The sequence below is a fragment of the Eublepharis macularius genome, chromosome 12 (genome assembly GCF_028583425.1).
Source record: "Eublepharis macularius isolate TG4126 chromosome 12, MPM_Emac_v1.0, whole genome shotgun sequence".
NCBI classification, from domain to species: Eukaryota; Metazoa; Chordata; class Lepidosauria; order Squamata; family Eublepharidae; genus Eublepharis; species Eublepharis macularius.
This window is the reverse complement of record NC_072801.1, coordinates 41,725,440-41,740,627: the sequence shown is the minus strand read 5'-3', so window position 1 is coordinate 41,740,627 and position 15,188 is coordinate 41,725,440. Positions and strand designations below refer to the sequence as shown.

General features: G+C 46.4%; 1 protein-coding gene across 1 annotated transcript in view; it reads right to left on the bottom strand.

The window, feature by feature from the left end:
• SRCIN1 (SRC kinase signaling inhibitor 1) overlaps positions 1–15,188 on the bottom strand; it is a 125,209-nt gene that overhangs the window by 40,551 nt on the left and 69,470 nt on the right. The window contains exons 8-9 of the mRNA XM_054995286.1: positions 9,952–10,130; positions 4,341–4,516 (exon numbers count right to left, since the gene is read on the bottom strand). Of these exons, the coding sequence (XP_054851261.1) occupies positions 4,341–4,516; positions 9,952–10,130 (355 nt within the window). The remainder of the gene's footprint in view (positions 1–4,340; positions 4,517–9,951; positions 10,131–15,188) is intronic.

Genomic DNA, 15,188 nt, shown 5'->3' with positions numbered 1-15,188 from the left:
AGGAGGCTACCCTCACCACAAGGAGTAATTCATTGGCAGGACCCAGTTCTTCTGCTGGAGTGGGGTTCCTTTCACCAAGGGAAGCCTTCATCGTTATTAGCAGAACAGTATTGTCAGATCCAACTGACTGTATCTGGTCTGGTGTCCAACTTTTTTATTCTAGCGATCATTTTACTTCTATTCTCCCCCTCCCCCCTTCTCATGCTGTTGATTCCTATTATTATTGTGTTAATTGTTGCTTTTAATGCTGTGGTATATTGTCCATTTTGATTGAAAGCTGCACTGTGGATCCTGATGGAATCAAAGGGCAAGACACCAATGTTTCAAATACTTTATGCTAGTTCTCTGTATGCGGGGGACAAACAATTCCTCTCCATTGTGACAAAAACTTTGATGCAATTCTTCAGGTGCAGAAAGGGCGTCTGGGAGGCTACCAAAAATAGACAAGGTGACAAAAATTGCTGGCTTCAGCCACTTTGAAATTGACCGTATAAATGTAAATTTGACTCATGACAGAGAAGCAACATTTTTAGATACAATAAAATTATTGTGCGGGGGAACAGTTAAGTCATTGAAGAGAGGCGGCTCTTAATTTTAATCCTAAACCGTGTCCAGCATCTGCTCTGCATGGGAAATTGCCCAGCAAGCCTGAGAGAGTTATATTTAATTTCAAAAAATGAGGATTTTAAAAACAAAATTAGGGGATTAGTTAAAAGGAAGTTGAAAAGTACTGTTAAGAAGATTGCAAAATCCCATCAGGAATCTTGACAGTTATTTAAAACCTTTAGAATACAGGCTTTAACAACCTGTGTTCCACAGATTGGCGGGGGCGGGGGAAAGGTCTTTCTAAAAGGTTGCCAGTGGCTGTATGGTTAAATGACAATGAAAGCCTAGAAGACTTCCTGGACAGTGCAATCCTAAGGATGCTCACTCCTATTTCAGTGGTTTAGGACTGCTGCCTCAGCTGTCAGAAGAGGGCATCTGGTATATTGGATGAGATCAAGGATGAAAGTTTAGAATTAATTAGCAAAGGGCCAAATCTGTCAGACATACATTGGGGGTTCTCTGATGGGAATTTAATTCATAGGCCCAATTCAGATCAGAAAGAAAAGATTTAAGCCCCACCCCCACCCCCGTTTTTCTGACCTGAAACAGCTCTGGGAATCCACTATTAACCCCACTGAGGAAACTTAATATGTACTGTTAGCTGCACATAAGGTTCCATAAGGAGGATCACAACAAGTTGGATCCAACCAGCTTTTCTACTGGCAAAAAGGCAGCCAGAGTCCTCTTTGACTACCTTAAAAGGTTGACCTGGGGACCATGGGACTTGCATGGAAAAAAGCCACTTGAGATGGAGGCTGTAGTAAGGAGGGAGAATTGGATGAAAAAGCTGCCCGGAGTCAACCCAGCAGCTGCCTGGGCCATTTCAGCTTGGGAAAATTATGTGTGGGGGTGGGGGTGGAGAGTGCCCTCAAGTTAGAGTTGACTTATGGCAACCCCTGGTGGGGTTTTCATGGCAAGAGACTAACAGAGGTGGTTTGCCACTGCCTGCTTCTGCAACCCTGGTCTTCATTGGAGGTCTTCCATCCAATTACTAACCAAGGCTGGCCTTGCTTAGCTTCTGAGATCTGATGCGATCAGGCTCACCTGGGCTATCCAAGTCAGGGTGTGTGTGTGGGTGCGCACACGTGCGCATGCATACATGGGTGTGTGCATGTGTGGGAAGCTTAAAGCTCTTCTCCCTGCACACCAGAGTCCCAGGATGAAACAGGCCTGCTCACACCTAGGAATTTAGTTCTTAGCAGGGAACTCCTAGTACAGTTCTGATAGGAAGACATCTGATAGTCACAAGGGCTTTATAATGTATGCATTGGCTTTTCCTCAGTGAATGTGGAGAACAGACTGCAGTGGCATGAAAACCTGAGGTCTTCTTTTCCTCCCAGTGGTCCCCTACACACATATGCAGTCCCAGCAGAAGTACTTGATGTGCGTGGTCCCTCATCTCCTACCCAATTTTGGAACAGAGATGCCTTTGTCACTCTGCCTTTGTTACCTCTCGCCCTTCATCAGAAGAGAGAGAGGGAGAGGACAACTGTTTTGACTTCTCCTGATGTCTCAGTGGCTTTGGATACCATGACTGTGGCATCTTTCTGGACTGATTGATTGGCGTGGGCATTGAGAGGATGCTGTGCTCTAGTACTAGGGCTTCTCAGGCTTTCACCCCATCTGGCTCACTAGTAACAGAAAGTGACACTGGAGGACTAACCCCATGGTATTTGTGGTATGGGTTTCTATAGGGTTCCCTCATGTCCTCCAGATGACTTAACATATACATGAAGCTACTTGGGGAGGTTTTCAAGAGAATTGAAATGCTATCCATAAGGTGATGACCCACAGCACTACTTACACTTTTCAGCAGAGTTACACCAATGTTTCAAACATGTCTGAAGACAGTAATGGGCTGGATAAGGGCCAATAAATGGAAACTCAACCTGCCGCAGAGTGTGTAAGTTGGATCTGGGGACCCCACCCAGTATCAGAGTTTACAGAATCACAACTGAGTTGCAGGTCCAACTCAATGGTCCTACTCAGTTCTTGTGCCCAACTAGAATCAAGATCACAGAGCACACGGAGGAAAGGTTTCATCCCCCCCCCCTCCCCCATGGCATTTTCTCTACCCATAACAGGCCCAGATAGTATTATTTGGGGAAACCCGCATGTTATCTGGAATACATGTGTGTTTCCCCAGCAGCAACAGAGCTTTTCTGGGACTGTTTCAGGGTGGGAAAATGTTGTCTGAAACCCCTCTTCCATGTGCACCACAGCTCGGGTCTGAATCAGGAATAGAGGAGAGCCGACAATTCATGTCTGACTGTGCCATGCCTGATTCAGTGTGTGGACCCCAGGCCCAATCTGTGTGTGTAGAGGAATGAGGAGTCAGCCCTGTTTAGATGGGGTTGCACCCCGTGAAGGAACGAGGTTGCAGTTTGGGTGTGCTGCTGTATCTGTCACTTCGCAGGAACACTAGGGTCTCATTTAATCAGCTTGGGTTTGTTCTCCGACTGCATTCCTTCTGAGAGAAGCAAGATCTGGCCACAGTGAGCCACATTCTGATCATATCCTGATTAGACAACTGCGACACACTCTCATGGCTTTGAAGCATGTTTGGCAGCTCCAATTAATGCAGAGAGCTGCTGGAAGGCTGCTGACAGCTATGCATTCATGGGAGCTCGTCTCCTAGTTTTAGAAAGAACTACGCAAGCTGCCAGCTCATTTCCAAGCGTAGTTCAAAGTGCTAGTGCTGACCTTTAGAGCCCTAAATGGGCTAGAACCAGATTATCTTAAGGACTGCCTGATTTTAGACCTGCACTGGAGGCCCTGTGCCCCCATCATTGGATGTCAGTAGCAAGGAAGGTGGGTCTCATGGGAGCCAGCAGCCCTGCCCCATGCGAGGCAAGTGTGAGCTGTCAGCACAAGTCAGTGCCTTTGCTTCATGGGAGACGGGGGGGGGGGGGCTGTTGCCACCTGGCACAATAAGGACGGGAGTGAAATGGGCAGAAGCCACCACAGCCTGCTCCTTTCCCCCCCCCCTTTTCCTTCCCTTTCTCCTCTGTTGGGTGGGCTTTCTTCCTGCCCTCTGCTGTCAGGGGTGGACCAGGGCTATTTTGTCTCCCGCTACACCACATCAAACCTCTCTTTTGAATTCTAGTTAAATGTATTGGTACCCAAGCTGTAACTATCCATTTTCTTCAGCCTCTCTCATCCTCCTCCTTTTTCTGTGTTACTCCCCCCAACTTTCTCTAATTAGGGTTGCCAACTCCTGGTTGGGAAATTCCTGGAGATTTGGGGTGAAGCCTGAGGAGGGCAGGGCTTGGGGAGGAGAGGGGCCTCAGCAAAGTGTAATGTCATAGTTAACTCTCCAGAGGAGCCATTTTCTCCAGGGGAAATGATCTCTGTTACCTGGAAACCAGTTGTAATTCCAGGAAATCACCAGGCCCCAACTGGAGGTTGGCAACCTTATCTCTAAGCAACACAGGTCAGGCTCCTATTGGTTTCCAAAGGGCAGAACAAGCTATAAGGGTTGCCAACCTCCAGATGAGGTCTGAAGATCTCCCAGAATTACAACAGGTCTCCAGGAGACAGCGATCAGTTCCAGAGAAAATGGATGCGGGAGTTGGGGGGTGGATTCTTTGGCACTATACCATGCTGAGATCCCTCTCCTCTCCAAATTCTGCCCTCCCCAGGCTCCACCCCTGAAATCTCCAGGAATGTCCCAATCCAGAGCTGGCAACCCTAGGACTTATGAGTCTGAGTTTTTTCCACTGCAAAACCCTCACTTCAGCTGCTGAGTGATGAGCTCTTCCTCATTGAGGTAGCGTAGGCGCTCCTCCTCCACCAGGGTGCGCTGGCGCTGCAAAGGGTCCTCCTGCTTGCGCATAGTGTCCATCACCCGCACACTGATCTCCGTCTCTGTCCGCCGCAGCATCGTCTTCACTGTCTCCTGGTTTTGCAGCTGAAAGGACAAAGCAGAAGCAGGGAGAGGAAGAAGTCAGTACAGAGCAGAAAGAGAAGAAGCTTCCACTTAGGGGCACGAAAGCCATAATGAACCAGGAAGGTAGGAAGGAAGGGAGAGGGAGAGAAGAAAGGAATAAAGAGAAAGCTAGAAAGGAAGGAAGGAAAAGAAAAAAGAGTGATAAAAAGGAAGAGTGGGTGGGAGGAAGAAGACAGATCTGATAAACAGAAAGAAACTACCTTTTTAAAACTTTCAGTGCATCCAGTAATTCAGAACACAGCTAAACTGCTATTGAAAAGAATTGGCTGTGGTCAGGTTTCTGCAGTGTGCCTCACTTTTAATGTCTTCGTGGGTCATTTCACAGGCACGTATCTTGACCCAATTAACCAAATCCAAGTGTGGAAACAGGCAGATTTGCTGTCCTGGGAGTACAGAGCCCTTTGGAATGGAGGGGGGGGGGACATTGCCTAACCCCAGTGGGAACCACATACTCTGCAAGCCAGTCCGTTAAACATTGCGACAGCATGTATGGATACACAGCAAGTCCGCAAGTGAAGAACTGGGACAAAACAACTGTCCTTGTTTGCACTGGTAGAAAGTCAGGGACTATGAAGGTCTGGTGTGGAATGAAGTCACGAAAACAGGATTGTGGACCGACCATGTACCAGATGAGCATCTGAGGTGCATGCAGATGCATCACTCAGGTACAGTTCACCCAGAAGTTCTCCTTCAAGAAGGAGTGTAAAGAGTCTGAGCAAGAATCTAATAATACTCTTACACACACACACACCTATGATTTGTAAAGAAGAAATTCCCAGGGGACTGTGTTCATCAGTTGATCCCCACATATCTTTAAAGAGACTCTGGACTGTTGTATTTTCCTCCAAGTGATGTGAAATTGCTTGCAAAGTCCGCAAAAGGGGGAGGGTAAGGATTGTATTAATTAGGCCTATGTGCATACAGCTTATGTCAATTGTTCAAAGATTTGTGTGGGAGGGAAGTAGGCACACACACTCCTCCACTGCACATAGACAGCAAATGATGATTATTCTGTTACTTGCTCCCCCGCCCCCCTGCATCGCATTTCAGATTTCTTGTCATGTTTTGGCCAGCCAGTGTCATTACTATTATGGTATTCAGCATATATCAGCATATATAAGTATGGCTCAGCACGGAGCGCAATACAGCTTTTTAAAAACAAATCTTTAAATTAAAAGTATCTGGAGGGAGAGGTATGATGGTAGAACAACGAGTTTGAGAAGGGAATGTCAGGAAAAGATTTCAGCAGGACTAAAGGGCTTCTTAGAGATGCTTTGCAAAAGGGGAAATAATAAAGAGGAACAGTTGTCAGGAATCCAAGTGAGAACCATGTGCAGATTTATGCCAGTACACTATATTAATTGTGCAGGGTGCTGCTGTGTATATTTATTAATTATTTTTAGATCTTATGCGGGCCACATCCTAATAAAGAGCTTGTAACAACCAGTGTTTGGGAGGCAGGAACTTGAAGGATCATTAATCTACATGTCAATTATCAGTAAAGTTAAGTAATATATTTTCAGTTATGCAATAAGCTTTCTTATATCAGCTCTTAATTGATCCCTTGCAGACCTCTGCCCTAGCTCAATACACACCCTCTGTAAGGTAAAACATTCATAACTCAGAATCACAGGATATTTTCCCCTCCTTTGGGTGTCCAGTGGAGCGATGCATTGCACATATAATTGACATTGATGGAAAGAGGCAGTTCAGAGACTGGACATCACAGGTTCTCCAAAGTTCAAAAGCATCTTGGGGGAGACAGGGGAGCCTTTGCCATCCCACCCTCCTGCACCATTCGCCACTTCCCAGCTTCCAACAAGCTGTCACTGTTAATTATCTCTCAAGCTAAGCAACTCCAAGGAAACACAAGAGCCTCCCACGGTCAAGGATGGCAAGATCAAATCTCTGGCTCGGGATGCTCAGCTGCCATCTGGCTTTCTGTTCCAGTGCCAGATACTCCAACACTATCCCTTCCATGCTGAGCAGGATTTCTGTTTTGGTGAATTCAGCTAATGAGACGAAAAGCCCACACTGGGAAAGACAGGGAGGATACAAAGATAGCAAGATGGACCGATTCTTTGTGCAAGTTGCCTATTTTTTTCTGGATGAAGGAACAAAGAGCTCTGTAAAACTTTGTAGAGAAGTGCTAGGAGGCAACATCACCTCTATGCTCTGTCTTTTCGCCCTCCAGGGCAACTGGTTGCCCATTATGTGAAACAGGATTTTGGACTACTTAGACCAGTGGTCTGATCCAAAAGGGATCTTCCTATGTTTGTAAAAAGCCAGGGAAAAAAGGCCCAGTTCCGTCCTCATCTCTAGCTGAAATGGCTTGGAATTCTGGCTCTTGCGTAGCCCATCTTGTCTTTGCCTCTCTCCCTTCTCCTTACATTGCCCTGGCCACCCATTTAGCTGTTTCCAATGTCTACACTGAGACTAGAAGCTCTTTGGGAGCAGGGGTCTGTCTTTTGCTTCTCTTACTTGGTATGAGCCTGTGTACAAATAAGTTAGGGTTGCCAACCTCCAGGTGGAGCTTGATGATCTCCTCGAATTACAACATCTCCAGACAACAGAGATCAATTCCCCTAGAGAAAATAGAGGGTGGAATCTACAGCATTATTCCTTACTGAGGTCCCTCCCAACCCCAACCCACAAATCTTCAAGAATTCCCCAACATTTCTTAAAATGTTCTAAAATAAGTACAAATTACAAATAGTTTTCTATATTGGGGGGTGGAGGGATGGAAAGCTTGGGGAAAAGAGGGAAGTTCTAGGAAACACTGGACGTATAAGGCAGCTTCTGCCCATGCCAAGAATTGTGGTCTGACTAAGAGTTGCCAGGTCCTCATACCCTCCCAGTGTGAGGGGGGCCCTGTTCTCACTGACAAGATCTTCACATGCACATTTCCGGTGCCAACACAATGACATCACTTCTGGAAGTGACATCATTGTGTCTTGTGCAAGAACGCTCCCATGCTTTGCACAGGAACAATTCTTTTAGAATTGGACCATTTGGGGTCAAAATTGCATGGGAGTGCTCCCATGCAAAGCACGAGGAAGAGACATTGTTGCGACCACATTGGGAATGCACCCGCTGCACACTTGCCTGGGCTGCCTACTGGTGGCAGCTGATCTCTGGGCAGCTTGCAACCTCCTGCAGATCACCAGCAATCAGCGGGCAATGAGGCAAACTGCCGGGAGTTTGCCTGCCACTGATGGGCAGCTGAGAACCCTAATCCGACTTGATGCAGCACAGTACCTCCCCCTTTTATTTCTTTCCATAAAGTATTTATATCCCACATTTCTGCTGTGTCTGGTAGTGGCAAGAAATGAGAGCCGTTTTCACACTGCTTACTGGCCATGGATCATCGTGCCAAGCTCCCGGAATGACAGCGTCTTCCTGGTGCGATTTCATGCGAGAATTGCCATTTTCACGCGAAATTGCACCAGTAAGACGCTGTCATTCTGGGAGCTTGGCGCGATGTTCCGTGGCTGGTAAGCAGTGTGAAAATGGCCTAGGTTCAGCCAGCCTTAAGCATAACCATTAATTATCTCAGAACACAACCTACACTAACACTAAAACTCCACCCACTTTAGCCACACACCCCAAACTACAGGGGCTGAAAAGGTCCAAACAACCCCAACTTAGAACACGCACAATACCCTCAGACGTACAGAACAATTTTCTGCCGAAAAACAGGTCCATGGAGACTCACAAAGCAATAAATTTTTAAAACATTAAAACAACATCAAAACCCAACAATAATCCATTAACCCATCCAACCCAACTGAAAAACTGTCAAGAATTCCCCAGAGCCTGAAACAAAATTTTGTCACAGGTACTTTTGAATAATGCTGGCTCCCAGAATGGGAAAGAGATATAGAATTCCTCTAACCTTCGCTGGTGGCTTATTCCACAGGACTGGAGCCACGGCTGAAAAAATCCATGACTGGGTGATGGCTGACAAACATCAAAACAGCCTGGCTGGCTCAGACCTGGTCTATCAAGTCTCTCAATCTGTTTTACACAGTGGCCTGGAGGGCCAACAAATGGAGCACAGAGACCAAGGCCTTCCCCTGCTGTTGCCTCCTAGCACTGGTATTTAGAGGTATATTGCCTCTGAGCATGGAGGTTCATGTCTAGCGGCTGCTGATGAACCTCTCTTCCATGACCCCTCCCCTTTAAAAGCAACTTACACTTGTGGCCATGACTATGTCGACTGACAGAGAATTCCACTATTTAATTGCTTGTTGAGTAAATAAATTCTTCCTTTTGTCCTTACTGAATCTATTGCCCATCAATTCATCAGGAGACCCCAAGTTCTAATATTATGAGAAAGGGAGAAAAAAGTTCTCTCCTTCCCCTATCTCCACCACATGCATAATTTTATAAACCTTTACCATGTCCACCCCCAGTCATACCATCCTATAATTTTATTTATTCATTTAAAACATTGATAAGCTGTCCTATCTCTTCAGACCAAAGCCACAAGAACGGCAAAGGCACCATCATGGCCACCCTCCAACAAGATAAAAACAAAGCACAGTGGAAAATGCACAGTGACAAGCGCAGCCAAATCTGCCAAAAAGGTTTACCCTCCACAACTGTCTTCTGAAATACAACCACTTTGGATTCATTCCTCATTAGAGCAAATGAAGGCACCTCTGAAGGCACCTTCCGCACCTACTCGAGTAGGCTGTTTCAAAAGAATGAACCTACCACGGAAAAAAACCCCATAATCTTACTGTCAGAGTGGCAAGATGGTACTATAAGCAAAGCTGCTGCACAGATTCATACTAGGAAAAACAGTCTTTCAGATGTGAGAGTCTCAGGTCATGATGGACTTTAAAAGAAGATCAAGTACATGTTGGAAGAGGTACTATTCATTCTACCACTACAGTTTTCCTGCATATGTGACCAGGCCATTACTTTTTGAAGAGGAAGTGCTAACCATAGCCCCTATTCATACACTCCCCCCCACCCCAATTTAGTAGAGAACTATTTTAATTTGCAGGGTAAACAGGTTCTGTCCTGTGCCCTGTCCATGTTGTGCGTACTTGCTGAAAATAACACCCCCACTAATCTGTGCCTAGATTATTCAAATTTTATGCTAAGCAAAACTAAATTCTGCAGCTTGTACATTATGCAATTGGGGAAATTTTGTATATTTTCTCTTATTTTGCATAACTGATTCAATTTTTGCTGGTTTTGGAGAGGGCAGAAATCTAGGCATGTTTCCTTGAAACTCATATTCTACCACCTGCCGGGCTTCAGCAAGCTCATCCACAGATTTCAAGAATCTCAGCAGAACCCATAATGGAAGCTATCCAGTTCCATACTTTCTTTTCTGCACTCCCATGGAAAGGAGACCCACCTTTTCTCCAGCCTCAACTTACCTGCATTTTTTTGAGTTGGTGTAGCTGGTTGCGGAGGTCACTGGCATTCTGCTGCAGGTCATGAAGGTGCAGCTGCATGTGCAGGCGGGTGATGGCTGTGGGCTGCCCAGCCGGCGTGCCAGTCGTGGACGGGGGTGGAGGGCCAGGCACCGGTGTCCCTACACTGCTCCTGCTAGGGGCTGAAAGAAACACAAGAGCAGAGATTCAATATCCTTGGCACAGCAATAGCCAAAAAGATTAATTACACAACTACTCAAGTCCATCCAATCTAAAACTGAACTGGCTTTGCGCTCTTAACTTCCAGTCCACAGAGAATTGCTGCCACCAATCAGGGCTCTCTGTTTTTATCAGAGCGTATGTCACTCTAACCCTTTTTCTATCTCTACAGGGCAACTGGCAATTCAAGGAAGTAAGAGAATTGACCTCATTATTGACTCCCATCCCCAGTAGGAACATAATAGCAACTGGGCACGGGCCCTTTAGTCCAGCATGCTTTTTCACACAGTGGCCAACCAGATGCTCCTGGAAAGCCTACGAGTGAGGTATGCAGGACAAAACCTTGTGCCTCCTACCACTGGTATTCAGAGGACTCCTTTCTCTGCTGCTCACGTATCTCTCCTCCTTCCCCTACTTATGCACAGTGCTGGTTGGGGGGTAGGGGGGTGGGGAGAAGCAGACAGTCTGTATCAAATTAGGCTCAGTTGAGCCTGTGGTCCAACCTACGGTTGTCAATCTCTAGGTGGGGCCTGAAGATCTCCCAGAATTATAAGTGATCTCCAGACCACAGAGATCAATTCCCCTGGAGAAAATGGCTGCTTTGGAGGGTGAACTATATGGCATTGTATCCTTCTGAGGTCCTTCTCCTCCAGACTTCACTTAGAATGTCCAGGGATTTCCCAACACAGAGTTGGCAACCCTGGGTCCAACCAGTCACCATCTTTAGGTATATAATTGTTTAACATCTATATGCACCCCCTTGCCCAGTTGGTGCGAATTTTGGATTTGGGTGTCATCAATATGCAGATGACACCCAGTTGTATCTGATGATGGACGGCCGGCCCGGCTCAGCCCCAGATGTCCTGGAACATGCTTTTGCAGCCGTGACTGGTTGGTTGAAGCAGAATTGGCTAAAACTGAACCTGACGAAGACGGAGGTCCTGTACTTGAGGTCCTGTACTTGGGATTAGGTTCGAGACTGGCCCTCAATGGGGCACCGTTAGTGCCAGTTCTGAGGGTTAAGAGCCTGGGGGTGATCTTGGATGCCTCCCTGAAAATGGAGGCACAGGTCACAGTGGTTGTCAGGTCCTCTTTTTCCATCTGCGGCAGACCAGGCAACTTTTCCCTTACCTGTCAACCTGTGACTTAACTACAGTGATCCAAGCAACAGTCATCTCTAGGCTAGATTACTGTAACTCGCTCTACGCAGGGCTGCCCTTGAGCTTGACCCGGAGATTACAGCTGGTACAAAATGCAGCGGCGCGTGTTATTACAAGAGTGCCAAATAAGGCGTATATAACACCATTCTTATGCGAGCTGCATTGGTTGCCAGTGGAGTACTGGATTAGATTCAAGATTCTGGTATTGACCTATAAGGCCCTGTGCGGACTGGGACCAGCGTATCTATGGGACCGTATCTCCCCATATATTCCCCAGAGGACACTCCGATCGGGGGACAAACAGCTGTTGGTGGTCCCTGCCCCCAAGGAGGTCTGCCTAGTCTCGACTACAGCCAGGACCTTTTCGGTCCTGGCTCCCACTTGGTGGAATGCTCTGTCTGCGGAAATCAGAGCCCAGCAGGATCTTCTGCCGGGCCTGCAAAGCAGAGTTGTTCCGCCAGGCATATGGCTGAGGCTGGGCCTCCGCCAGCCTGGAAAAAGGGGTGTATAATATCTTAACCCTCCCTGTGAAGGCTGTCCACCATCCTGTTTTAAATGTGTATTAATACACTGTTGTTTTAATGTAGATGAACTTTTATTGTATTTTAATATGTTGTTATCTGCCCTGAGTCCACTTACGGGGAGGGCAGAATAGAAATTTGAAATAAATAAAAACAAACAAACAAACAAACAAACAAACAAATAAATTACTGCGTAAAGTCTTGCTAATAAGCTTGAATTACATATTCACTCTTTATAATTATTTATTTCCCGCTTTTCTCCCCAATGGGGACCCAGTGCAGCTTACAGCACTGTTCTCATCTCCTCTCATCCTCATCACAACATCCCTGTGAGGTAGTTTAAGCTGAGAGAGACGGACTGGCCCAAGGTCACCCAGCAAACTTCTATGGTACAGTGGGGTTTTGAACCTGGGTCTTCTAAATCCTAGTCCGACACTAACCACTATGCCACACTGGCACTCTGCTTATTTATTAGTCACTACTAATCAGAGTTGCTTGTTCTAGCTGAGCTTCTGTTTCTTCCTGCTGCAAGTATAAAACGCCTGGGGGTGGCCAGAGGTGTAAGCCTTTGGGCAAGTGCTGCACTTGGCCTGTGGCTCACAGCCTGTGCCATTATGTGAGCTGGGGCACTGGATTCAGAAACTGCTCAGGATGCATGCAGCCTTGGGCGGAGGGAGAGTTATTTGTTTTCATACTTTGTTGTCTGCTGGTTTAAGTCATGATTTATTTAATTACATCTTAGTGTTTTTTGTGAACTGTTCTGGATCCTCATCAGGGAGAAAAGCAGGCAACGGATGAAACTGAAATATTAATGAATGCGGTCTAATGTTAGGTCCAGCACATCTTCAAAAAGGTTTCCAGATATTCCATAATTCTCTTCTAGTCTTGCCTAAATTAGCACTCTTTGTGGTAGTGGGAGAGGCAGACTGGCACTACTACAGAGGCAGGCACTTGAAGAGACAGCTTCCTCTTCTTCCCCCACCTGAAGCCCCAAAGAGCTGTCCTTCTAAGCGCCTGCCTCTTTCAACATCACAAACAGCTCTGGCCTGAACAAGTCTAGGTGGAATATAGTTGCCATCCTCCAGGTGGTGGCTGGAGATTGCCCAGAATTACAACAGATCTCCAGACTACAGAGATCAGTTCACCTGTTGAAAATGGCTGCTTTGAAGGGTGGAGTCTATGGTATTATACTCTGCTGAGGTCCCTCTCCTTTCCAAACCCCACCATCTCCAGGCTCCACCCTAGGGTTGCCAGCCTCCAGGTAGTGGCTGGAGATCTCCCAGAATTACAACTGGTCTCCAGGCCACAGAGATCAGTTCACCTGGAGAAAATGGCTACTTCTGGGGTGGACTCTATGGAATTATGCCAGGCCAAGGTCCTTCCCCCCCCCCGCCCCAAACCCCATTTTCTCCAGGTTTCTCCCCCCAGATCTCCAGGAATTTCCCAACTTGGCACTGGCAACCTTACTCCACCCTCAAAATCTCCAGGAATTTCTGGAGGCGGCAACCCTAAGTGGAACAGGACCGAAAGCTCAAGCTGGAATAAATATTGTTAGTCTGTAAAGTGCCACTGGACTTCTGTTTTGTTTTGCTACAACAGACTAACACAGCTACTCTCTCTGGTAATCCCATCTAGCCTTTCCCACCAGAGTCAGCAAACTCTTCTTCCACCTGAAGCCCCAAATTCAGCTGAGTCTATTTCCAGTTAGGCAGGCTCATCCAGTCCTGAATATGAAATATTTTCTCTGTGACTTTTCACAATACTGGTGGACAGGGGTCATTTCGTAGAAAAAGAGCTGCAGGAACTCATTAGCATAACTTATTAGTATATGCCACGCTCCCTTGCCAGCATTGGAAGTGTCATTGGCATAACTGATTTGCATATGCCACACCCCCTGACCTCACCTATCCTGGCTGTTTTGGACCCAATCCTGGCCATTCAGGGCCAAAATTGGGCCCAAAATGACAAAAAGGGGATGAAAATGGCTGAAAAGGGGCCCAAAATGGTCAGATTTGGGCTGCTGCTGAGTGGGAGAGTGATCCACCACCCGTAAGAGGCCAAATCCTGGCCATTTTGGGCCCAATCCAGGCCAAAATGGGCCCAAAATGGCCAAAAACCAGGTGGGTGGGGCCACCTGACATGTGACCTCTTTGGAGAACTACCAGAACTGCGTTCCTGCGCGTTCCCCCTCAAAATGAGCCCTGCTCGTGGGGCCATTCCTGCTTCATCTCGGGATAGACAGAATCCACTGGAAAAAAGTTAGGGGGAATGTTTTAAAGTCAACCTGAAAATAAGTGGGGTAGCAACCCACCTAATCCTGCCCAATCCTTCAAGTTACAAATTGCATCTCTTCCAAGTTGTTCTGCACTGTGCTTAGAAACTTTTAACTATTAGAAGTAACAGGATACACAGATTCGCGGCCCACAGATCAATGTCAAAGCCACTGTCATCACTTCCAGAACTCCCCATCTCCCTATCTCCCTGAGAATGAACTGATTCACACATTCCTGTCTTTCATTTGAGGACAGACCCAATTAATGATCTGCAGCTAAAAGTGAGAACTAACTGCCTCTCTTGAAAAACACCCATATGATACAGGATTGTAAGAAACCCAGCAGTGAGAGCACTATTTCCATAAGCATCAGGCAGTAAAAGAAAGGACAGACAGCAGGAGATTGTAAAATTTTCCCCTTTCAACACCCCTCTGCTGAGCCTAAAAGGTTTTGGCTATAGCACATTTGGGTCAACCACTTGAGACATGTTTTCTTGCTCTCCTGGTATCTCTGCCTACTTTCCTCTTGTGCCTGCTACAATACACCAGGTAGGATGGGAGGGGGTGGGCAAAGGAGCCGGTGGGATAGCAGGATGGAAGTCACAACACCTGCATCCTCACTCAAAGCAGTAGAACCTTCTGCTTTATTGGTAGAAAAGAGCAAGAGTCCAGTAACATCTATAAGACTAACAAAATTTGTGGTAGGGTATGGGCTTTCGTGAGCCACAGCTGTCTTACAGGTGCTGCTGGACTCTTGCTCTACTACAGACAGACTAACACAGCTTGATCTTGATCTATCTTCTGCTTTATAAGCATTAGAAGAAAACCATATACTGTCTCACGGACTCTCAACCAATACATATAAACATCAAGTTATTAATGAATATTAGACTTTAACAAAATATTTAATTCATGACATGAGATTTGGTAATATTTTCTCTATTCTAGTAATGAACAAGCTGTATCCACATTTTGCTACATCATCTGCTGTTCTACAGATCTGGACATGTCTAACGTATCCTTTTCCATTGTAGCGGCATTCAACATTTTGTTTTTGTCTTATATGTG